Source organism: Manis pentadactyla, chromosome 6 (genome assembly GCF_030020395.1).
Source record: "Manis pentadactyla isolate mManPen7 chromosome 6, mManPen7.hap1, whole genome shotgun sequence".
In the NCBI taxonomy this organism is placed as follows: domain Eukaryota; kingdom Metazoa; phylum Chordata; class Mammalia; order Pholidota; family Manidae; genus Manis; species Manis pentadactyla.
In genome coordinates this window covers 1369022-1395552 of record NC_080024.1, presented here as the reverse complement: position 1 = coordinate 1395552, position 26531 = coordinate 1369022, and the positions used below count along the sequence as shown (strand labels likewise).

Sequence of the window (26531 nt, the reverse complement as noted above, 5' to 3'; positions counted from 1 at the left end):
TGTGCTGTGAGGCCCCAGATCTGACAGCTCACCTTCCCCTCACCTCTTCTCTTCCTTCAAGTAACTCACGCCCGGGTGCCACCAAACCAGCCACCCCGGCCACCACAATGCCACTCCTTCTCCAAAGGAGACCTGGGGCCCAGGTGCCTTCTCTACTTGGCCAACTCCTGCATTCTGTGAGGCTGAGATCCTGAAACCCTAAGCACTGGACCACCCCACAAACCCCTCTTCTCCCGAGGGTCCCCAGGACTTGGGACCCACATCATGTCGGTGTTCCTGGGTCTGTGGTTCCCACTGTCGGTGGGTCTCCAGGGCTCAGTGAATGGCACCAGATGAATACACGGACTAGGGGAGCCCCAGAAACAGGCCGGAAGCCTCCTGCAACAAGTGGTGCCATCACAAAGAAGTACCACAACCGCACGATGCAGACCAGAAACTAGGTGACTGGCTCTGCAGCTGCAGGAGCTGAAAGGCAGAAACAGACGTGATCCCCTGGACCCCAGCTCTGAGGATACGGGCTGTCTAGCGACGCCAGGGGCCTAGATGGCCCCTGCCAGGCCAAAGGTAAGCGCGTGCCTCGGGCGTCTCCAGGCCAAGCACATGTGAAATTACAAAGCTCCGAGAAGCACAGTCTGGAACAGACTACTAGACAACGGGAACAGGCTCCTGGCCCCAAACTGCCGTCCCCCGTGTGCTTCCTGCTGACTGCCCGTCAGCACCCAGGCAGCACGGGCCCCAGCATGCTTGCGGCCGTCCCGGAGCTCAGGCTGCCAGCCCTCTCCCCCCAGTGCTGCGCCCAGGGTCTCCACCCAGCGTGCAGTGCCCTGGGAACGACAGGCTTCTGGGACGAGCAAGGGCAGGTTCCTGCACAGCCGACAGGGTCCAGGGGACACAGCCCACCACATGGAAGTCTGACCCCAGGGGTGTCTGACAGCCATGAGCCCACTACCACCTTAACACCTGGTCAAGATATCGTCAAGGAAGTCTGTCCCCAGAGACTCACCAGCTCTCACATCAGGGGTGGCAGGATGCTGAACACAGTGCTCCCTGAGTCACGAAGACACATTCACGCAGGAAGTGCAGCAGCCACACCTGCGAGCCTGGCCCCACACAGGGCAGCAGGGGTGGTCTCAGCGCTCAGCCAGGTCAGCTGGACTGGCCCCACGCCACCTCGCAGCAGGTTTCGTGTCTTCCAGCTGCACGTTGGCCGCCCCCACAGGGGGAGCCCTACTCCGCCCCGGGTCTCAGAAAGCTCTCCCCCTGCTGTCTTCAAAGGCCTCCTCCACAGCACCCGGCACCTCCTGGTAGGGACCTGCGGAGAACTTTCCGGCTCATGAGGGCGGGGCATGGCCTGCTGGGTGGACCTGGGGCCCCTTCTCGGCTTCTGCACCCCCGGCCCCTCCTCCTGTACCTTCTCTCCCACTTTTACTGGCACTTGCCCTTCTGCCTATAAACACACTGAGAATTCATCAGCCTTTCAACACAAACATAATATCCAGCCAATAAAGGATGGGAAAGCCAATTCCTACCACACTACTGAAGCTCTTTCACCCCCTTGACCTTCCTGTGGCACCTGAACAGTGCTGGGGACTCTCTGCCCCCCACCCCCACCCCTGGCTCAGGGGGCAGCCGGCAGGCTCTCTGGAAGTGCCGGCTCTCTGGAAGTGCAGTCCTCCTCACAGCCCCACCCCACCTCCCTGCCTGCCAGGCCAGGCCAGCCCAGCGCGGGCAGAGGGGCAGCGTGGGGCAGAGGCTCTCCTCCGGGGGGCCGAGGAGCTTGTGCAGCCCCGAGGGGGGTGAGTTGGTGGTCGGTTCACATTTTATCAAGACCAACCGGGTAGCACCTGCAAAGGGCTGCCCTGCTAGAACCAAGCCCAGATGCTCTGGGACAATCTGATGCAGGGGAGTTGCTAAACTAAGTGCTCAAACAGGGGTGGGCGAGCCGCCCGCTGGGGCTCCGCGGGGCAAGTTCTGTCATGCCACAGGCTTTCCCGAGTTCAAAGTTCCCACTTGGGGAAGAACGGAAATCCCACTGGAACAATAACCTGACCCCCTCCCTCTCCTAACACGAGGTGAGAACAGCAGCTGCGCAGGCGTCCGCAGAGGCAAGCCGCTCCCTGAAAGCTCTCTAGGGGGCCGCTCTTGGGGCTCACTCAGAACCTGTGAACCCGGTCACCATCAGGCCAAGGAAAGGCAGCCACACGTCAGCGTGCCCGGGGCCCTACAATGAAAGGCATTTCACGCGCATCCGCGGTCGGAGGAGCAAGGCCCAGCTACCGCCTCCGCCGGACCCCCTCCAGAGCACGACTCCTAGCGTCGTCTGCACTCGCGCCCCTCCTCCCATCCATCCCATCCACACGAGTCTAAAAGAGAGGCAGCAAAGTGGAGGCCCACACCCGCACCGGGCCTAAAGTGCCCTCTCCCACCCTGCACGCAGGACCCACCCTGTGGCCACCTCCTCCAGTCTGAGCCCTTCAACAATGGCATGTCCAGTCCTTGAGCCCAGAGGTGAGAACAAGTGCACAGGGAAGATGATGCCACCATCGGGAAATGGGGACTCCCTGAGAGGACGGCGAGCCGTGCCGGGCACAGCCCCGTGGCTCCATCTCTCCCGAGACCCCAGGAACATGCCCGGCTTCCCTGCCTCCACCAGTGCCCCCGTCAAAGCCAAGGCGATAGCAGTGACCCCGCTGAGAGGCAGCTCAGCCCCCACGCTCAGGTCACCCCCCGGCCCACAGCCGCACCAGCGCTTCACCTGGAGTGTCAGCTTCCAGCCCGCATCCTGACCTCAGCTCGTCCCTGCTTGCCCTCCTCCCAGTGCCATGCCATCTCAGTGGGCCTGCTACGCCCAGGACACCCAAGCCTCCCCCACCTCCGAATGCTGCCCAAGGTACAGCTGGGCCGCTCCCGCCCACAGGCTCCAAGGCCTCTCTGCAGAACACCCGGGGCGCCCCACTGTACATCTGTGAATCGCCAGCTAGGATGTAAACTCCCAGCAGCAGGACTTTGTTTTGCTCCCTGATGTAGGCTCAATGCTCAGAACAGGGCCTGTCACAATACATATTTACTGAGTGTAAGTGAATCAATGTAAAACACTGAGATGACAGTGTTTGGGGGATGTGTGTGCCTACAATGTCAGGCTTAGCAGCAAGTGTCAGGGGTGAACTGTCATTCCTCATAATGTCTCAGCATTCCCAGGATGCCTGAATGCACCTCCTGGATAAAGTGCTCTGATGATGACACAAGACAAGAATGTCATCAGCCAGGCTTCCCTTCTTTGCCCCGAGGGTGGCAGATTAAATGAGCTCTCCGTGGGAGGGTTCACGAGCAGACACCCTCTGAGCACAGACAGACAGAGCCTCTGGAACGGACACCAGGAGAACTGGCACCAGAACAGGTTTTCAGGTCATGGAAAAAAACAGAGAAGCCTTCCATTCCCCACAGAGCGATGGCCCAGCCGCCTGGAAGCCTCCTGATGCAAAGCCCCTAGAAATGCGCTGACATGCGTAGCTGAGCTCTACAGGAAACCCCGAGCTGAAAACCAGAGCTGGAGTGGGGGCTGAAGCCTCGGCTGCCCGGGGACACCGAGGGGCTGCGGGAGGCACAGCGGGGCCGTGTCTGGACCAGGGAGGGCACCCTGCCGCGCTCCTCCGCAGGACTCAGCCCCTGGGGGGCCCCGCCCCCAGCCGAAGGCAGAGGGAAAGCAAGCCCGCGCCGTGCAGATCCAGCCACCGCCTGTCCTCACACAGGTGGGCCTCCAGCTCCCACCTCCTCCAGGCCTGCAATCCCATGAGCACCTGTCACTCACTTCCTCATGAACCTTAGCCTTTCAGAGCAGGGCTGCCAGACCTAGCGAGCAACAGAGGCTGCCCAGCTGAGTGAAATACTTGGGGCACAAGAGTGTCTGGGTTCACCTGAGTCGAGTATAATGGGCACCCTGTACGGGCAGGGGCCGCCCTCACTAAATGCCCACAAAGCACAGACGTACTGTCCCAAGTCTCCGAAGCACGGAAGGAAATAAGCCGCCACAGTAGGAACCGAAGGGATGAATGACAGACCACCCTCCCCGACTCTCAGCATCACCAGATATGGAGTATAAAGTGACTACCTTTAAGATGTTTAAAGAAAGAGAAACAACTGAAAATAGAAGTAAGAAATAAGATGGTATCAACAAGCTTCAGAGAGCCCTGGCGTAACGGGAGAACCTATCCTGGCTGCATTACAAAACCTCAAAGCCAGAGCAGGAAAATCCCTTCTAGGCAAAAGACAACTGTAATACTTAATTTAAAAAGGAGAAGGTCAGCACATTGTGCCTTTTTCCAGGAATTAGAAGTGCTACCCAGTAATTTCTAGCCACAGAACATCAGCAAGTTCAGAACTGACCATGAAATGTGCACAGCACCTAACGGGCGTATCGCGACTCGCGGGACGCCGCCCTCCTCAGGTTCCCTGGGCAGCTCTGTATGCACAGTGCACATACACATTTCCATGACATTAGGAAGCATGTTTTTAGTGATTTTATTTCCTTTATTATATTAATCAGGATTATATAAACTCTCATGTTGTCAGTGGACTTTGGCTAAAACACATTTTCAACATTAAAAATGCTTTCCCTAGAAAATGAGCAGCTGCCTACCGGGGCAGCAGAGCTCTGTGGCCCCTGCCGGCCACAGAAGAGCCCCAGGTCACCCTGACTCGTTCCAGGGAAACCAGCCACGAAATGCCCTCTGCTCAAGCACTGAACAATTCCTCCTCCTGAACGACACACTCCCCAAGATGCCCGCCCCCCACGGGGTGCCCCAGAGACCTCACCTCCCGGCAGCTGGCTCACACTCAGGCTCTCCCCGAGCAGGCTCAGCCACCTGGCCAGGGACCTCGAGGGGCCGCAGACCTTTCCAGTTGGGAAACAGCTCCACCCGAAGCCGGCAGCACTTGGTTCACCAGTCTGCATGGCCCCATGACGTGCTTTCTAGACAGCAGCTTGGCCATGATCATCACCCATGTCTTTACTGTCCAAAGGGAATTCCGTGACTGAAGAAAAATAGCCACTATTACTTGTATTCTATCTCATTTCAATTTATTTTTTAATATCAAACAAATGAATTTCCTTAAAAAAAGTCAGTGTTCCACTAAACACACACGCGATCCTTCTTCAAAGGATAGGTAAAGCCTACATTACGCACAGCGACTTCCAAGAAGGGGGAATGAGGCCGTACGGTGGACACACCTGACCCACACCTCAGCCAGGCAGTCAAAGTCGCTGTCAGCACGCGATTTGAGAGGATGGCAAAGACACATAAGCCCAGGCCAGTCACAGGAGAGCAAATTCCACATGAGGGATACTCTACAGAATACCTGGTCAGCACTCCTTAAACTACCAGGCTGAACCACCAAAAACAACGAATCTGACAGAGCCACGGCCAAAAGGAGCCCAAGGAGAGCCGACCCCCAGAGCCGCCGGGACACTGGCGTCAGGGAAAGCCGCAGAGGCCTGAGCAGGCGGGGACTCCGGTTGGCAGAGACACACACGTGTGGACCCAGTGACTAACAGTGCATCGAGCTCAGACGCTAACGGGGCGCTGGGGGCGGGGCATGAAAGCTCTCTGCCATCCTCATGATTTTTCTGTAAATTAAAACTCTGCTAAAAAATGAGGTTAGTTTTTAAAATGCTTAGGAATTTCAAAAATTACACTTCCTCAATCATTTAAATCTTGATTAAAAACTTCAACATTCATTAAAATCCTAAGTCCAACACAGTAGATTCTCTTCAATGCTCTCAAATTAAAAATCAGGCAAACACACACACACACAACAATGATGAAACACCGCCAAACTCCCTCAGCACGTCACCGTTTAAAATGGCTAACGGGCCCAGCCTCCGGCCGACTAGCACAGACAGCGCTCCCACCAGGCCACCAGGGGGGAGGACGGTTCACAGAACGTCTGGGCAGAGGCATCAGGGCGGGGCGGCCCCAGGGTCCCAGGAAGAGGAAGCAGAGAGGGGAGGGGCACGGGCAGCAGGGGAGGAGCTGCTGGCAGAAGCCGGGAGCCCGGGAAGCTGAGACGCTCTCAGCTGGGGGGCCACGGGGAGCAAGCCGCAGGTCAGCGCCACCAGGAAACAGGGCCCCACCCGAAGTGCTCGTCAGGGACCCAGGCGGAGGACTGACCTCAGCTCAGCATCAGTCGGCCTGGTTTCTGAAGGGACGTGGGGGATCTGTCCTGACCTGAACACCTGCCGGAGACGGTAAGCGCCTCCTCTCAAGAAAAAGGCGACACCATCCAGAGCTTCAAGTGCCTTTAAAGTTCTTCAAAAGTAATGACAGTCACTTAAAAAAAAAAAACATGCTTACCAAAAAAACAAGATTAATGACAGAAGACGAAGGGATGGGAGGGTACCAGACAATCGGGACAGATCCAGCAGAGGTCCAGATACAGCGGCTATCAGACACCCTTTGATTCATGTGTTCAAGAAGTTAGATGACAAAACAATTTCAGCAGATAAGTTGAAATTATAAAAGAATGGAAACTGTAGACATGGAAAGAACTACAATTAACATTAAAAATCCAAACATAAGCAGTACAGGTCTAGACACAGGTGAGCAGGAGCCGAGGCGGCCAGCAAGATGGGAGGCAGGCAGGAAGAGCTCGCTGGGGAAGAGGTCGGGATGAAAAGGGGGACCAGGGCGGGAGGGACGGAGAGCCAGTGTGGGCCCAGCGGGGGCTGCGGGCCCAGGAGGGCGCAGGGGACCCGGGCGCAGGCACCACTGAGGCAGCGCTCAGAGGCTTTCCCCAGACTGACAAGGGCTGCCAGGCAAGGGACGCTCTGGGTCCCAAGCAAAGAACAGACATGAGTACAGGGCACGCCCCAGACAGTATAAATACTCAAAACCAACTCAGGAAAACCTAAATAATAAACCCTGCCAGAAAGATAAGAAACATCTTGAGGAACAGCAAACTTCTTGTTAGAAACATGAAGGTCAGAAGCATACACTACTGGAAGTTTGGAAGTGCTGAAGGAAAATGCCAATTTAGAATTCCATACCCAATGAACACAGCCATCAAGAATGAGGACAATCTTCCTTCCTTTTTAGTTTGGCCCGAAACCCATTAAGCAGGGCTGGGCTAGTTCTGCCTCCACACGGGGGGTGGGAAGTTGGTTACGCACTGGATAACCCAGGAAGCACCCTGAGGCAAAGGTTCCTCGCTGTCTGAGAAGGACATGGGATGGGAGACACCAGGATGAACTGCATGTTATGCTGGAATTGGAGGAATGACGCAATTCAACGTTGTCAGTATTCAGAGAGAAATAAAATATAGATGCACAAGGATTAAATAGGAATCTGGAGTCCACAGTGACATGGTAATTGAATAAAAAGGAGAAGAGAAAGCATTCCCTTATGGAAGACAGCACTAGGAACACAGAAGGAATGAGAGAATTCAGGAAGTACAATTTGGCAATCACAGTATTAACAACTTAGCCAAGGAAATCAATGAATGCTAAACTACTGGGTTAAAGATTGATGACAAAATGCACATTTACAAGTTTCAAAGTACTAGCCCCCAAAATACATATTGATTACAGGGAGCAAAAGAGAAACTTTACGTGAGGCACCATCTCAGTCAGGCGGCCAAAGCTAACTAGGGACGGAACAAATGGGGATCCTGCGAAATGCATGAATTCCAAGATACCCCTACAAAATGCATACAGCCTAAATCCAATCATGGGATGTATCCAACAAAATCAAACTGAGGGCCATTCAAACAGTAACTGTCCTGTCATCTGTAACTTTCAAAAGTCTCAGGTCATGAATGCCAGGGAAAGCCTGAGGACTGGCAGTCAGAGACCAGGGAGACGAGGTGCCATGGATTGATCTTCTCTCTGAGGAAAGGCCCTGGGACAGGCCCGCAGACCGGAGACAGTCACACTGAGTGGGGACGTCCGGTCCCAGCGGCTGTGCTGTGGTCAGAGAGGACACGGGTCCCCCCTGCGGGAACACGCTTCCCGGCTGGTTCTCGCACCTTCACCTACACCAGGACTGACTGGAGGACTCCTTAAAACAGGCTCCTGGGCTCCATCTCCAAAGGGTCTGATGGGCAGGCCTGGACAGGGGCCTGACAACTTTTACTCCGTGGTGGTGGCCAGGGGGTGAGGGTAGGAACTGCACTGCAATGGCCGCCTGAAGTGTCTCACACTGACAGGGTACCCTGTGGATTGGTTACTCACCAAGGTTCTGAGAAAGCTGGTTTTCTATTCTTGTTATTTTTGTCAAGTTTGAAACGTTCCGAAATAAAAACAGACAAAATCAGAGACCATTTTAAACACTGAGTGTGAGAGCTCGTTGTCAGCACGGTCTTGGGGCAGAAGGACAGGACAATGGGCCTACATGGCAGCAGTGAGCCCTGGGGAGGGCAGTGGGAACGACCCCCCCAAATGATGAGCCCCTGCCAGGGGGAAGGGGCACCAAGGCCCAGCAACAGGGACGAAGGAGGCACGTGGTCAGTCTCACATCTAACGGAGCTAAAACCATAGAACAGGACATTTTACACAACTTCATGCCAGAAATTAGGAAATTTAAATGAAAGGGAGCAAATTCCTTGAAAAATGCAACTTTCAAAATATAATCCAAGAAGAAATAGAACACTGTATACCCCCTACCCATTAATGTTAACTGAATCCATCCTCTCAAACACTGCAGCAGAGCCCTGAGGGTCGGCCGCCCACGCAAACTCGGCCAGACAATAAAAACTGAGGTCCTGAGGGTGAGACCTGACAGGGACCTTACAAAAAGGGAACATTACCATCCAATCTCTCAAGAATCCAGAAAACTAAAGTCCTCAACTGAATGTGGAAATTAGGTTCAGTTACACATGACAAGAAAAACACGCTCACACACACGCACCAAGGCCATGGCTGTGACGACACAGGAGAAAGTGAAGCCTGTGTACGATGCCACAGGAGCTGGTGAATCTTGAAAGTACAGCGGGAATGGTCACCAGGTGCAGTGAGCAGGCAGCCCAGCCCCGGACACAGTCAACACTTCAGACCCACACACATCCACTCAGGACGGAGGGAGAAACCGCAGGCATGTGCCACCTGCGCAGGCCAGAGACGGGCGTGCAGAAACACCAGCCGGAGGCGCCTCTGAGCGACACCTTTGCAGTTTTATGTATTTCCTCAAACTTCTAGGCTGACTAAACTTACCATCATAACCACCAAAAGAACTTAGCTTAAAAGAAAACACCAAGTCTCCAAGCAAGAAAGCAAACAGCGGGACGGACATGCCCAGCACCCCTCAGTGTCCTTGCCGAGGTGCACAGCAGGTGAGAGGCACGGTGACGTGAAAATACTTAAACAGGATTCAACTCAGTGCTCACGGCTTAGTGGGAGTTCTGCTTCAAGTACAGTCGCTCTGCGCTCGCCGACAGCAAAGCCCCGCCGTCTGTGTGGATGGATGGCACGCTCAGTGCCCGCTGACACCAGGGTTCCCAGAGAGGGCCACACCCAGAACTTACAAGTGTTCCCCAAGTCTGTGCACTCTTGCCTGAAATGACGCTCCAAACCATTCTGAAACCAATTCACCGAAGACGTAAAGAGATCAGAGGAAGTCAGTGGAGCAGCCCAGCCTCCGCCCTCGCCCGGCCCTGCCTCACCCCAGCCCTGCGTGCTCCCATCTGCTCAGGGACCCCCTGCTCAAACGTGCCTTCCTTGCTTGTGGCCGGAGGTGCCACAAAGAGGAGGGAAAAGCAGAGGTAAGACTCGGCACTGAAGAAATGTAAAGACTAAAGAACAGAGCGCTTCACTCCAAGATGACATGCTGATGGAGAGGGTGGCCGCGACACCGGCCCCTGGGGACAGCTTGCCGTGCACGACCCGGGGACACCACCCCAGCTTTACATACCGTGAGGAAGGGAAAATGGGAGGATGACCTAAGTGTAAAAGGAAACTTTCACTAAAGCAAAAAAAAAAATACCAACAAAACCATTTTTTAGAGCCGTGACTTTCCTACCGTTGAGTTCATACCAGCGTGGGCTGGCTCTCTGAGCTCCGGAGATCTTACCTCCATGAACCTGTGGAAGACTCGGTTGCTCTGGTGCGCTCCGATGGTGACTTCTGGGAGATAGAGGGGAATGGTTGTGTAATTCAGCACCTCCAACTTATTCTGAACCCTACAAAATAAGACAAATACAGCTCACATTAAAACCAAAGAAGTAAATTAATAAGCTATTAAGGCTGATTTTTAAAAACATCCATATTAAATATTCATACATTCAAATAAATGCCACTCATTCCCAGCCAGTCACAGTGAAACACAAATTCCACCCTAAGGACCACTTGTTTGCATGTAGGTGCTTCTCTGAAATGACTTGCAGAACCTGAGGTAGAGCCTTTCAAAGCCTCAGCGGCCTCTGGGGAATAGATGCAGTTTTGGAAGCAAAAAAGGAGCCAAGGTCAGTAAGATACTAAAGAGGCTAACCTTGAACCTTTGGTAACCACGAATTTAAAGCCTGCAATGGCAATAAGTACGTACCTTTCAATAGTCACCCTAAATGTAAATGGACTTAATGTACCAATCAAAAGACACAGAGTAATAGAATGGATAAAAAACAAGACCCATCTATATGCTGCTTACAAGAAACTCACCTCAAACCCAAAGACATGTACAGACTAAAAGTCAAGGGATGGAAAAACAGAGAGAAGAAAGCAGGGGTTGCAGTACTAATATCAGACAAAATAGACTTCAAAACAAAGAAAGTAACAAGAGATTAAGAAGGACACTACATAATGATAAAGGGCTCAGTCCAACAAGAGGGTATAACCATTATAAATATATATGCACCCAACACAGGAGCACCAGCATATGTGAAACAAATACTAACAGAACTAAAGGAGGAAATAGACTGCAATGCATTCATTTTAGGAGACTTCAACACACAATTCACCCCAAAGGATAGATCCACTGGGCAGAAAATAAGTAAGGACACAGAGGCACTGAACAACACACTAGAACAGATGGACCTAATAGACATCTATAGAACTCTACATCCAAAAGCAACAGGATATACATTCTTCTCAAGTGCACATGGAACATTCTCCAGAATAGACCACATACTAGGCCACAAAAAGAGCCTCAGTAAATTCCAAAATATTGAAATTCTACCAACCAACTTTTCAGACCACAAAGGTATAAAACTAGAAATAAATCCTACAAAGAAAACAAAAAGACTCACAAACACATGGAGGCTTAACAACATGCTCCTAAATAATCAATGGATCAACGAACAAATTAAAATAGAGATCAAGGAATATATGGAAACAAATGACAACAACACAAAGCCCCAACTTCTGTGGGACGCAGTGAAAGCAGTCTTAAGAGGAAAGTATATAGCGATCCAGGCACATTTGAAGAAGGAAGAACAAACCCAAATGAATAGTCTAACATCACAATTATCAAAACTGGAAAAAGAAGAACAAATGAGGCCTAATGTCAGCAGAAGGAGGGACATAATAAAGATCAGAGAAGAAATAAACAAAATTGAGAAGAATAAAACAATAGCAAAAATCAATGAAACCAAGAGCTGTTCTTTGAGAAAATACACAAAATAGATAAGCCTCTAGGCAAACTTATTAAGAGAAAAAGAGAATCAACACAAATCAACAGAATCAGAAATGAGAATGGAAAAATCATGACAGACTCCACAGAAATACAAAGAATTATTAAAGACTACTATGAAAACCTATATGCCAACAAGCTGGAAAACCTAGAAGAAATGGACAACTTCCTAGAAAAATACAACCTTCCAAGACTGACCAAGGAAGAAACACAAAAGTTAAACAAACCAATTACGAGCAAAGAAATTGAAACAGTAATCAAAAAACTACCCAAGAACAAAACCCCGGGCCGGACGGATTTACCTCGGAATTTTATCAGACATACAGAGAAGACATAAAACCTATTCTCCTTAAAGTTTTCCAAAAAATAGAAGAGGAGGGAATACTCCCAAACTCATTCTATGAAGCCAACATCACCCTAATACCAAAACCAGGCAAAGACCCCACCAAAAAAGAAAACTACAGACCAATATCCCTGATGAATGTAGATGCAAAAATACTCAATAAAATATTAGCAAACCGAATTCAAAAATATATCAAAAGGATCATACACCATGACCAAGTGGGATTCATCCCAGGGATGCAAGGATGGTACAACATTCGAAAATCCATCAACATCATCCACCACATAAACAAAAAGAAGGACAAAACCCACATGATCATCTCTATAGATGCTGAAAAAGCATGCAACAAAATTCAACATCCATTCATGTTAAAAACTCTCAGCAAAATGGGTATAGAGGGCAAATACCTCAACATAATAAAGGCCATACATGATAAACCCATAGCCAACATCATACTGAAAAGCGAGAAGCTGAAAGCTTTTCCTCTGAGATCGGGAACAAGACAGGGATGCTCACTCTCCCCACTGTTATTTAACATAGTACTGGAGGTCTTAGCCACAGCAATCAGACAAAACAAAGAAATACAAGGAATCCAGATTGCAGATGACATGATATTGTACATAAAAACCCCAAAGACTCCACTCCAAAACTACTAGAACTGATATCGGAATACAGCAAAGTTGCAGGATACAAAATTAACACACAGAAATCTGTGGCTTTCCTATATAGTAACGATGAACCAATAGAAAGAGAAATCAGGAAAACAACTCCATTCGCAATTGCATCAAAAAGAATAAAATACCTAGGAATAAACCTAACCAAAGAAGTGAAAGATCTATACCCTGAAAACTACAAGTAACTCTTAAGAGAAATTAAAGGGGCAAGGAAAACAACAGCAAAAATGAACAAGTGGGACTATATTAAGCTGAAAAGCTTCTGTACAGCAAAAGACACCATCAATAGAACAAAAAGGAACCCTACAGTATGGGAGAATATATTTGTAAATGACAGATCCGATAAAGGCTTGACGTCCAAAATATATAAAGAGCTCACCCACCTCAACAAACAAAAAACAAATGATCCAATTAAAAAATGGGCAGAGGAACTGAACAGACAGTTCTCCAAAACAGAAATTCAGATGGCCAACAGACACATGAAAAGATGCTCCACATTGCTAGTCATCAGAGAAATGCAAATTAAAACCACAGTGAGGTATCACCTCACACCAGCAAGGATGGCTACCATCCAAAAGACAAACAACAACAAATGTTGGCGAGGTTGTGGAGAAAGGGGAACCCTCCTACACTGCTGGTGGGAATGTAAATTAGTTCAACCATTGTGGAAAGCAGTATGGAGGTTCCTCAAAGTAAGTGTCCATCGGTAGATGAATGGATAAAGAAGATGTGGTACATATACACAATGGAATATTACTCAGCCATAAGAAGAAAACAAATCCTACCATTTGCAACAACATGGATGTAGCTAGAGGGTATTATGCTCAGCGAAATGAGCCAAGCAGAGAAAGAGAAATACCAAATGATTTCACTCAGCTGTGGAGCATAAGGACAAAGGAAAAACTGAAGGAACAAAACAGCAGCGGAATCACAGAACCCAACAATGGACTAACAGGTACCAAAGGGAAAGGGACTGGGGAGGATGGGTGGGTAGGGAGGGATAGGGGGTGGGGAGAAGAAAGGGGGTATTATGATTAGCATGCATAATGGGGGGGTGGGAGAAAGAAGAGGGCTGTAAAACACAGAGAAGGTAAGTAGTGATTCTACAACATTTTGCTATGCTGATGGACAGGGACTATAAAGGGGTTTGTGGGGGGGACCTGGTATAGGGGAGAGCCTAGTAAACATAATATTCTTCATGTAATTGTAGATTAATGATAACAAAAAAAAATAAAGAAAAGGGGGATTACTCCCTGATTGGATAAAACTAACTGTAAATCAACAATTAATGCATGCTTTAAATATCCTTAATTTTGATCATTTAAAGAGTGTCAGATCATCAGCTATGGAAATACATTTTTCTGATAATATTCCTTTCTCTTAAAAAAAAAAAAAAGCAGTTCCTGTGTGGTGATCTCCAATAAGTTCTTCACAATGATACAAAGGGCATATGAAAGTGTGGGCAAAGGGTTTGTTTGTGTTTATACAGAGGATCAAAGCCTAATTTGGCTACCCAGAAAATGAATTAAGATACGATATGAAGAAGAACTTCCAACATCAACATTCTCTGGAAGAGTCATTCCAGAAGATGATCATCAAAAAACTTCAACAAAAATCCTGGCGCTGTTGCAGTTGTAGCTGCATTCATCCCACCGGTTCCTGGACTTGCCATGGGAATGAAGAAAGAGATATCTAAGCTGGACTGTGCATACAGTACAACAACAAATTTGACTGGATCTATACTGTCGGAACTCAACCAAGAATTAGGAGAAGTGCAAGTTGCAGCGCTCCAAAATCTTGCAACTATAGACTATCTACTGTTAAAAGAACTTATGGGATGTGAACAGTTCCCAGGAATGTGTTGTTTTAATTTGTCTGATTTTTCTCACACTATTCAAATTCAGTTAGACAATATCCATCATATCATTGATAAGTTTTCACAAATGCCTAGGGTGCTAGGGTGCCTAACTGGTTTTTTTGGTTTCACTGGATATGGCTGGTAATTGTAGGTCTGCTTTTGTTATGTAGCCGTATTCCTATTATGTTAATGTGTGCACGCAATTTAATTAGTAGTTTAAAACCTATACATGCTTACGTTACACTACAAGAAGATATGTCAAAGAAATAATCAATCTTCCCATGTTTTCTTCCATCTGCTACTTCTATAGCTTTTCTTCTTCCTTCCTAATTACAACCCTTAAGTAGAATTCGTGCCTCATATCGAAATTACCGAGTATCATAATTCTTCCAAGTGGTAAAAATACCTCAAGACAAATGCTGGGCATAGAAGCCACAGGGCATAAATCTGCAAAGAAGTAAAAAGCTAACCTTTTCAAACAATATTGCTTCTCTCTCACTTACCAACTTTACATTTCCCTGTATGGCCTCAGAAGATGACTGGTTAGCCAGAGACGGGTAAGATTCCTCAAGGGAGGAACAACCTAAGACAGGCACAGTCGCAGGGGGGCCATCAGGTGAGAAATTGGGGATCAACAGAGGTGAGGCTTAGAACCTCACCCCCCGTTTTGAGAGAAATCTTCTGCATCTGTGGATGTTTTGTTGCTCTTGTCTAGCTTGGATTAATACTTAAGTCTGGAGGCACACACCTGATCATCTACATTTCCCCTCTTACACACTAAACTATGTTTTCTACCTTTATCTTGCATCTACCTACCACTTCAGCATTTTATTAAAAATAATAATAATAATAATGATAAGGGAGAAATGTGGGATTCACATATGAATCAAGTATAAAAATCAAACGAATATTCACATTTGACCTGATTGTTTATAGTTCATAATGCGTGATCAAAACCAAAAGTTTCTGTGATGACTGCCCTTGCACTGTTCACCGTGTAAGAACTTGTTCACCATGTAAGAACTTGTTCGTTATGCTTCAGAAGATTGGAGACTGTTGAGAATTAGGCTTGGGGTTGATTAATGATTGTGCATTGAGTCCCCTATACAGAATTTTATTGTTGTTAACAACCATTTGATCAATAAATATGAGAGATGCCCTCTCAAAAAATATATATAAAAATAACTTAGATTTCCAGGGTAAAAAAAAAAAAAAAAGGAGCCAAGGTGCTTTAAACTCGGGAACATCAAGAACAAAATGCCAAAAATAAACACAACCGCTACAATGCTGAGGACATAGTATGCCCTCATTAAAACGTGCAAAATTAATGAATCTCAAGGGAAAGACGAGTAACTCCAGAGGTACAGAGCGGGCGTCAGGCTGCCCTGCCTGGATGGGAAGCTGACGACGCCAGGAGGGGGAGCTGACAAGGGCACACAGGACTCAGGAGCAGGGGGTTGGGGGAAGCAGGCTGGCTTGCTAAACCACCGCCTATAAAAGGTCTAAACTCTGCTTTCTTGCACCAACGAATACAAATCATAGGATACTCTCCTTGCCTCACTATTTTATTTTGCTGAATGCTAAAATATTTACACTTTGTTATAATTTGCTTATTTTAAATTAAGTGTAGTCTGAATATAACCACCGTACTTGAAAAACATCTTCTGGGCTTTTAGAAAGAAACATTAAAATAAGTCTCTGTTTTTAAGGGCTCAAAACAAAGAACATAATTATTTTAAATTGTCACCTTCCCATTAATGAGTTATAACAGCGGAAGAGGATTCTGTTCGTAATGGCGCAAGTAGAAGTCCTTCAATGCATCTGGCTCTCAGCCACTTTGTGAGGCAGAGCCCAGACCCACACAGACCCAGGTGCGTCCCCTGGCACCCTGGGCAGGTGTCACAGTCAGAGCAGCCCGGCTCCCACCCTGGGCCCGGCGGTCCCCGGACCCACCTCCACGGAGGCCCCGAGCACCAGAACCTGCCGCAGGCTGCATGTGCGTGGACAGCAAGTAAAGGCCCATCCAAGTAACAGTAAAAACTAGGTCACTTGCACCATCACTAATAATCCAACAACCAAAGCTCACTTCCCAGGAAGCTGCCCGGACAATGGAGTGTTTTCTGAGCGCAGTAAGTGGGCCCCGCCAGGCACGCGGGGCAGCTGGAACGCACATATTCAGGATGAGAAGTTTTCCTCAGTTATGACAGAAAGTTATATAACATATCTTTCATACGCATGGATCAAAAATGTATAAGCACACACTCTTATTTTTAATACAAACAAAATTATTCTATAATTATTATATAAGAGTAATTTTTTAAAGTGATCCAACAATGAACAATTTCAACTAAAACCAAAGTTCACATTTTTAAATGTTAATAAATACCAAAGTAGGGTATGATTTGGTTTTCTCTATAGTTCGAAAAACCTAAAAAAATTCTGGAAAATGTGGAAGAACTTACTGGCCAGGGAACGTGTGCAGCCTACACAGGGTAACAGCACCACCTATCGTTAGTTTGTCAGAATTACAGTCTATACAAATGCCCCCAGCAGGGTGTATCTTTCAATAAATATGCTTCACAGTTTTTGAAGATTAAAAAAGTAATTTACTGCAACTGTTCTACAACTTGCTCAAATGGCTAAACTGCTCTGTCAATTTATTACTCTGAGTTTAAGTGATGACTATTAAAAAGCAAACCTATCATGAGAGGTCTTGTACCTCCAGCAACCCCTAAGACTCCAGCCTCCAGGATATATTCTGGATTGTGAAGATCAAAACAGGAAGCTTTTTATGACTCAGGAAGCAAAAGTGGTGAAAGAAAACATTCTGTTCGCAGAGCACTTAGTCTAATTAAGGAGAATTCAAACACTGACTGAGAATAATATACCCTCCTAACCTCACATGCCAAAGCACCCGAATAGGAAGACACAATGTACTAGAGTTTGGTTAAAATAGGACATCTAGGCCACATATTTTAAAAGACCAAGGCAGGGAAAGTCAGAAAAAAATAAAATAGTGAATTATCTTTTATGACTCAAACTGCTTCCCAATTAAAAGAACATCCACACTTTCTCCCGTGGCAAGTCCAATGCACGTTTTTCAGTTTACCCTGAACCGCAAAGTTCTGCCTGAACACTACTCACACCAACTCATACCCCACGATTTTTGTAGCACTGGGATTTTGTATTAGAAAGACACTGTCCAGGAGTCAAAGCAAACAGAAGACTGCGGCAAAGCAAACAGGGTGAGTGGGTGGCAGGCTCGGGCGTGGGCTCTGAGCCCTGACCAGCAGAGGCCCAAGGCAACCAGTTGCAGCCCCAGTCCGGGGTCATGGGTTTGAACCCCACATGCCATGCAGCTTGGCTCTTAGGCAAGCACACACACACAAACACACAATTCCATACCAAGACAGGTAACTAACTGGACACAAAAATGCTCTAAACCAAGGACTTGCTCAGGTTCTGGACAAAATGTGTATAACTAGTAAGTGGCATGTTTATAAAGATTATCTCAGACAAATGGTCACAATTTTCACTTGAGTCCCCCAAATTATGAAATGGTACTCAAATGAAAATAAACATGACCACCACTATAAACTGTTAGGAAATGTCCTCAGCGGGGCGGGGGAGCAAAAACCGGGAGAAGGAAAAGACAAAACGATTTAATAAACTAAAATAGCTGAATGTTGTAATAGGTAAACTGAGGGAATTACAGGCTCCTTATCTACGCTCCGATAACATAACCAAATAACTAGTGAAATTATGATCTTAAAACATATACTTGGACACAATAAGCAATCAAATTAACACACATTTCCAATTACATTTAGAAAATGACACTGTATTATCAACGGAAGGAGTCGAAAAGCCTACCACACTGCTCGGTCCCAGCAGACGTCGGGATGTTAGGACAGTCACCTTTCCTTATATGATATTTCACTCACTCTACCTGGCAGCAGTTAATATCAACAAGAATCACATATAACTCCACAAAAAATAACAACCTGGAAAAGTTAAAAGAACGTTTCCCAAGGGGGGAGAAAGTGACTGCTAGGATTTTCTGATAATTACTGGGCAGGGAGGGTAGGAAGCAGGTCCAGGAGATGGTGTGGTATCCTGCTGCCCAGGTAGAACCAGATGACCAGGACTCAATTAATTCTAGGGAAATGAAATTTGAGTTCATGACTAAACAGAGGTCAAGCACTGGGAGATTCTGAGTAGAGGGGAAACAGGGTCGCCGACATTCTTATGAAAATTAACCCGGCAGGCATGTGCACAAGGAGAACGCTACCAGGGGAATGGAGCGCAAACCCCAACCCCAAAGGCAGCAGGAGCAAAGAAAGACAGGGTGCGGAGGACACGAGCATGCCGACCTGAGGGCGTCACGGAGGGTGCTGGTCGGGCTCAGCAGGAGGCAGCTGCAGCAGGCGGCGACCACCCCACCAGGGTCAAGCCGGAGCCCATGAAAGGAGGGAAGGCAGGGGGGTGCGGCACAGGGCCACAGGGCAGTGTCCAGGCCAGCGGGCCGCACCTCCTGGAGGCAGATGTGGGACCCTCGCAGCACCATGAGGCAGCCTGTGGCAAGTCGAGCTCCCTGAGCCACGGTACCCCACCTGGAAAATGTGGGGAGCCCCCAGGCAGGCAGGAGTGCTGTGGGGTCGGGAGAGTTTCTGAAACACGTTCCAGATACAGTTTTCTGGAGACCCATTGTGCAGTACATCAAGAGTTGTGAAACGCATACTGGGTAACTGATGAAGGCTGCAGCTTGAGATTTCAGACCTAGTGGTAGGACACCGTACAGCAGGTCAGAGAAACGACAGAGGGTTCTGAAAGGTTCAGAATGGTACGGTATGTGCTGTCGTTCTGGTAAACCTTCAAAAACATATATACACATAAGCATCCAGACAAAAGTTAGCCAGAGAGTTTTAGAAACCAAAGCGGGTCCTCCAGTCTCAGCCCCAGCAAGTGAAGACCTTACAAGCCGTTGCTCTTGTTCTTATAACACTCAGACTGAAAGGCCTGAAAACCAATTACTTGTCCTGAAACAACCATAGCAAGTCCTGGGTGACCGTGGCACACAGAGGCAGAATGAGTGGCAGCGATGCCCTCGTGCAGCAGGCGCCTGAGCCGCCCGTGCGGGGCAGCAGCCGGAAGGGGACTCGGGCGGCTGCACGTGTGTCCCGGGCTCCAGCCACACCACGGCACCCTTAACAGTACAACTGATGTGCTAAGATGGAAGATAAAATGGAATCATATAGAGTGTGCAATCCGGACCCGAAAAGGAGAAAAAAGGAGCAGTGAAGGAAACAAAAGAATGCAACAGGCATGGAAAACACTGATCCAAATCTATGAATATTCACTTCATATGTTAACTCCAAATGTAGCAGTTAAAAGAGACTGTCAGAGCAGATAAAAGCCAAAAACCCCACGTATGCTGTACATAAAAAGCCCACTTCAAATACAAGCACTCAGGCTAAAAATAAAGGGATGGAGAAAGATACACCGTGCTGACACTGATGGGAGCAGGAGAAGAGGTATTAATTCCAGACAAAGTCCACTTCAGAACAAAAAAAATAATCAGGGATAAAGAGGGCATTCTGGGGTGATCAAAGGGTCAATTCTCCAAGAAGACATAACAACCCTACACCTCGACGCACCTCACAACACAGCTGCAGAACAGAGGCGAAAATGAGCAGAATTCAAAGGAGAAGAAGACAAGTCAGCTAAGGGGGCTGAAGACCTTGACATCCTCCTTCAACAGCTGACGCGCAGCGAGCAGAGAATCAGTGACGATAGGGTGGCCTGAGCCCCCAGGACCCAGCGTGACCCAAGCGACACTCACAGAACAGGCCACTTTCTCCATCGACAGCAGAATCCATTCTCACTCTGGACTGCAACACTAATCAAGAGAGAAAACGTTCCTGACCACATAAGACATCTTAACAAATTCACAAGAGTAGAAATCATACAAAGTATGTTCTCAGGTCACAATGGAATTAAACTAGAGGGAAATCTACAGCACTGAATGCATGTACTGGAAAAGAAGAAAGGTCTAAAATCAATCATCTAAGCTTCTATGTTAGGAAGTCAGAGAAAGAGCAACTTAAGTCAAAAAGCAGATTTTTTTAAAAGAAGATCACATAAGCATGTGATCAATAAACATGAAGAGAAAATTCACAAAGGAGAAATAAATGGCCAATAACATAAACTGCTTTAAGTTCAGTGTTTATAAAATGCAAAATAAAGCAAATACTTTTCTTTGGTATCAAATGCACAAGTTTTTGTTTCCTGAGAGCCATTCTGCGTCCATCAGGAGTTGTGAGACGCCGTCACACCGTCGGACCCAGTAACTGCGTCATGCCCTAACAGGGCAACCTGAAGGGGGGCAGACCTGCGCACAATATGCTCATTTCTGTACTATGAACATGGAGCAACTGGAATGACCCAAAAGACTGATATTACAGATAGACAGTGGATTATGCCTACGTCTCAGGTGTCAACATACTCTGTAAAGGGCCAGAGAGTAAATATTTCAGGCTGTGACGGCCACATGTGATTGCTGTGTAGACCACGTCTCTCTGATGAAGGTAGGAAATCTCCTTCGCCAAGGTGAGCAGCTGTCTGAGGCCCTCAGGCCAGGGTCCTAACCCCTCACCTGTACCTCAGCCAGTGGGCTCAAACAGCACAGATGAGGAGCCATTACAAAATCAAGTATCTAAACACTTAACAGAGCAAGGCCACACTCAGGATGTCAGGCACACAGAGGCGCACGCCACGTGACCTCACCGAGGAGTGCGCGTCACACGGCCCCCAGCAGCCGGAGCAGCCGACCACTCACACCGGGGGTGTGGCTGCAGAGCCGCAGGCGGCGGGACTGGCCCGGGGACCCGGGCCCCCAGCTTTCTGCCGGGAGTGGGAATGACTGCGCCCTCGAGCCACGTGTCCTACCGCCTCCTCAGGGCCCCGCCCCTCCCCACCAGGTGACCTTCCCAGGTTACATTCCTACTTTCCCAGCTTTCCACCCGCCTGCCCACTCGCTGGGCAAACGCGATCCTGCTCAAACCCGAGCTCCGCCCGCTGCCGCAGCCAAGCAGCTGCAGGAAGGCTGTGCCTCCACCTCGTGGCCAAGGCCCTCCCTGCGCTGCCCCCTGCACCCCCGTCCAGGCCTCTCCCAGGACCACACTTGGTACCTTTCTCTCCCTGCTCCCGCCTCCCCGCCCGCTCCCCACCCTCACTGCCGCTCCGGCTGATGGCCTGTTTCTCACCTCACTGGGACGACAGAAGCACCCGGAAGAGAACCTCCACGTGCCCGGGGCACAAGCCTCTAGGCCAACCCTGGCCCACAGCTCCCGACCCCCAGGACCATCCTCGGTGCGCGAGCAGTGCCACAACCCTCGCCAGCTCTTCTCTCTCTGCACCAGGCCCGCAGCCACACGACCCTTCCGGTGGGGTGAAACATGCTCGTTCATAGTGAGCCCCTGCCCGCTTCCTGGGTTCGTTCCTTGGGTAGCTGCTAAAGCAGAGGGCGCTGCCATGACCAGCCCCGGGAAACGCATGAGCACTGAGTGCTTAGTGGGCTTTGCAGACAGAACCACAGCCCACGTTGCTGCATTTCTCACGCTGGACAAAGCGGCCGGCCAGGCATGCTGCACACGGAAGGAGGGAGGAGAGCGCGCTGGAAGCCTGCCGTGGGCTGCCCCAGACTCGGCCATGCCTTTCCCTATCCAAGTGTGTACCCGTGCTAATGCGTGCAACAATCTCAGCCATGAGTACACTACGTGCTGAGTTCCTGAGACCTTCTAGCAAATTCCAAGTGCGGGATTGGGCTCAGAGACCCCCAAAACACACGGTACACTGGCCAAATAGTGTCCCCCCAAAATTCACATCCACCTGAATCTTTGCAGACGTGAATTAAAATGGGATCACAGCGGATCGGGGTGGCTCTAATCCACAGCTGGCGAGCTTGTAAGAGGAGAGAAATTCAGACAGAGGCGCAGACACAGGGAAGAGCACCACGTGGACAGAGGCAGAGACAGGAATGCCAGGGCCACAGAGCAAGGAACGCCACGGACTGCGGCGACCACCAGACGCTGGAAGAGGCACGGAAGTTTTCCCAGAACCCTCAGAGAGAGCCAGCCCTGCCGACACCTTGACTCTGGACCTCCGTCCTTCAGAGCTACAGAGAATAAACGTCTGTTGTTTCGGCCCCACTGTGTGGTCACCTGTTACGGCAGCCCCAGGACACTAACACCCAGTCATCCACTCGGGGCGGCCCTGAGCAAGGACTCCATCTCTCAGCACAGCAAGCGTGACAGTGGATCTGTGCACACGACATGCACCATCCTGACCACCCTCCCATCGCCCGGACACAGGTGGTGACAGGACCGATGACAGGTGCAGTGGCCCCTGAAGGCTCAGAGGTAGCAGCTGGAGGAAGCACTTCGCTGTGCATCTGTGAGAGAGCTGGGTGCTGGCTCACAGCCACACCAGCAGCAAGATTTAGTGCCATCTCCCCACGGGGAAGAGGATTCGGTGCCCAGGGAGAAGTGCCTCCACTAGGCCACACAGTTGCCACTTTCTTAAACAAGAAAACATTACACCTGGGTTTCAGCTCTTCATATTGCTCCATCAACCAGAAGAGGAGGCAGACAGAGGTCACTGTCCTGAGCTACAGGGACGGGGCCTCAGTCCCCAGGGGAAGCTGGGCAGGCGGGAAGGGCTCGTCTGGAGGCCAGCACATTCACCAAGAGGTCCAGGAGTTCCGGACAGCAGAGACCTGCAGCAACCCCACACGGGAGGGCCAGCAGAGCCTCTGACCTCACAGAAAGGCCAGGGCACTCCCCCCGGAACACACACTACATCCAGAAAGGGAGTAGGCGCAGGGCAGGGCAGCAGCCAGGGAGGAGCTGGGAGACCCCTGCAGGGTCCAGGCAGAGGGCAGGGCAAGACCAGAGCAAAGACGGGGTGGGAGTCCCGAATGCCACCTGCCCACTCCAAGAGGCAGCCAGCAGGGCCACCCTCTGGTGCTCAGGATAGGTGGGCTGGGACCTCAGATGGGTGCGGGAGACACCTGGAGCCCGAGGACTCCTGCCAGGGCAGTGGGACCCTAGGAGGCCAGGGAGCAGGGCAAGGCACCAGTCAAGGAGCCCTGGCCCTGAGCTGGGGGCACAGGGAGGCCAGCAGGGGAGACATCAAGAGGACAGCCAGGCACCGTCTCCAGGGACCCTGGGAGGTGGCATCAAGGCAGAGGAGGGTCCCCTCACTGGGGGGCAGGGAGCCCATTCCCTTGGCAAGAGCAGTTTCATGACAGCAGGAAGCAGCATTTTTTTCAATTTAGCAGATTTGTATGGTATTATTTCCTATTTAGAAGGTAACAAGGAACCTCACAATAGCCAGAATGAGCTTCTCAGAATGTACAGTACACGTCCCTCCTCTGCTCAAACTCAAAGACAGTGTCTTGTCTGGTTCAGATGAAATCCCAAGTCCTCACCACTGCAGCAGAGGCCCCACGACCCATTACTTCCTCCGTGGCCCCCCCCCATGAACCACCCCTCCCACCATGGCCTCTCCCCGGCCAGCACCCCTTTACCACAACGGCCCCCCTCTGCCCCACCTCGCTCCGTCCTGCTGGCTGGCTGCTGGGCACGCCCTCCTGGGCACTCTGCCCTCACTGCCCTGTGCTCACTCAGGCCTTTTTGGAAGACAGGCCTTCTCAGCCTCCCCGGAGCGCCCCCATCACTCACACCCCAGCCCCTCACTGTCCCGTTACCCGGGGACCTTTCCTCACAGCCTTCAGCACCCACAGTGTTCTGGTGATTTGGGTATTCCATCCCCCCCTGAAATACGTCTGATGATAGCACGAGTTTTAGCTGATTCTAAATCCCCTAAATCTGGGCCAGCGCCCAGCACATGGTGGAAGCTAAGTATTTACTGAATGAATAACGGCAGCCAAGCTCCATCAGAGCAGACATGGAGCCTGTGTACAATAGCAGATACACCTTGCGCTGACCGGCATGCTAACACCTGAACTGAAACAGAACTCCTCAAACTTCTCTAAGTGTCTTCAGCAGGGGATGCGCCCCCCAGAAGGCCAGCCCCACACTCCCACCCCAGGCCCCAGCGCCCCCTCTGAGGGCCAGCCCCACACCCCCACCTCGGGCCCCAGCACCCCCCAGAAGGCCAGCTCTGTACCCCACCCTGGGCCCCAGCACCCCCCAGAAAGCCAGCCCTGCACCCCCACCCTGGGCCCCAGCACCCCCCAGAGGCCAGCCCTGCACCCCCACCCTGGGCCCCAGCACCCCCCAGAGGCCAGCTTTCACCCCCACCCCGGGCCCCAGCACCAAGAGGCCAGCTCTCACCCCCACCCCGGGCCCCAGCACCAAGAGGCCAGCTCTCACCCCCACCCCGGGCCCTAGCACCCCCGAGAGGCCAGCTCTCACCCCCACCCTGGGCCCCAGCAAACCCCAGAAGGCCAGCTCTCACCCCCACCCTGGGCCCCAGCAAACCCCAGAAGGCCAGCTCTGCACCCCACCCTGGGCCCCAGCACCCCCGGAAGGCCAGCCCCGCCCCCCGCCCCCTAACTCACAGCATCCGCAGTCGGTGAAGAGTGCGGTCATCCTGGTCCAGCCAAGGCCCTTTGTCGCTCTTCAGGTATCCGATGTCTTCTACCACCTGAGGCAGAAGGAATCCCCATTTCAATAGCGAGCCTCCCTTCAGAATGTTCAACGACACAGCACTTTAATACATCAAAAGCCAGAAGTATCTGGCAGAGAGAATCACACCACAAGCCTCAAAAAGAAAGGATGCTGGGCACACGGCCTTGAGTGGAGCAGCAGGGCTGAGCGGGGCCCTCCGCGCGGGCACCTGGCCCAGCGGACACACGGGTGGTGCAAAGATACCCGGCCGGCTGGGAGGAAAGGGTCCGGAGAGGAAAAGCTTCCAGACTGGGGAAACGTGCGTTGGCAGCAGGCCACTCACTTCCTCCCAGGGACCCCCCATCCAGAAGGCAGGGCCCAGCCTCTCACAGCGGCAGCAGAGTGAGAATGGGCACTGTGCGGAGAGCACCGACCGCGACTCGGCCCAGGCCTGCGTGCAGCCTGCCAGCCTGGCCTCCGGAGGCCTCTCGCCCAGAGCCCAGCCAGCCCGGGGAACTCTCTGTGTCAGGACTTTGAGGACATTCATTTATGAACTCAAGAGGCAACACAGTCTCAGAAATAAGATGTATCGTTTTTCTTCTCAGATACATACCATCTCAAAACAGTGTGGCACAGGTACAAAAGTGACCTAAAATCAAACCCTCAAACGGTCATTCGGGAAGAACGGCAGCTTGCTGAGCCCAAGCAGGAGGTGCAGGCGCAGCCCTCAGGGCGGGGACCGTGGGCTGGGGCCACCCCTCCGTAGGACAGCCCCCTCCCAGGCGGCCCTCCCCTCTCCCCACACCCTGAGGGGCCCTCTTCATTAAAGTCCTCAATTCTGCAGTTCTTCCTCTGTTTGATATCCCTACACTTCAATCCCCATGCATAAAACCTGCATCTTCTTCTAGAACTTTTGTATGTTTTGTTATTTTGTTGTTTAGTACTTTATGCTTAGTATGTTATACAAAATCTGGAACTTTGTGGGGTTTTTTGTCAAATGGGTGGTCAAATGCCTCATACCACTTAAGAAATAATTCTTTCTCTTCCGCTTCATTATTATCCTTTAAAGTACTGACTTACCAAACTGACACCACGCACACACACACACACACACACACACCCGTTTCTCCACTCTGTTCAGCCCCACAAAGCCATCTGTTATTCTTGTATGGCTACGTGACACATTCATGGCCAATTTGCTGTGTGCTTTTGTATCTGAGAGGACAAATGTTCCCATTATTATGTTTTTCAATTTTTTTGGCTATTGTTAAGTTCTCCCGAAAACAGCACTGAGATTGACTTGAATTTCACAAAACGCACCTACTAATCTGAGGAAAGATAGTATCTTTATATTACTAAGTCTCTCCTATTAACTAATTCAACTTTCAATTTCACCATCTGTTTGATAAA

The 26531-nt window shown here is 50.1% G+C and overlaps 1 protein-coding gene across 1 annotated transcript in view; it reads right to left on the bottom strand.

The window, feature by feature from the left end:
• The window catches only part of NDUFA10 (NADH:ubiquinone oxidoreductase subunit A10), a 51498-nt gene that overhangs the window by 9146 nt on the left and 15821 nt on the right, over nt 1–26531 (bottom strand). The window contains exons 8-9 of the mRNA XM_036901210.2: nt 25073–25158; nt 10059–10167 (exon numbers count right to left, since the gene is read on the bottom strand). Coding sequence (XP_036757105.2) covers nt 10059–10167; nt 25073–25158 — 195 coding nt within the window. The remainder of the gene's footprint in view (nt 1–10058; nt 10168–25072; nt 25159–26531) is intronic.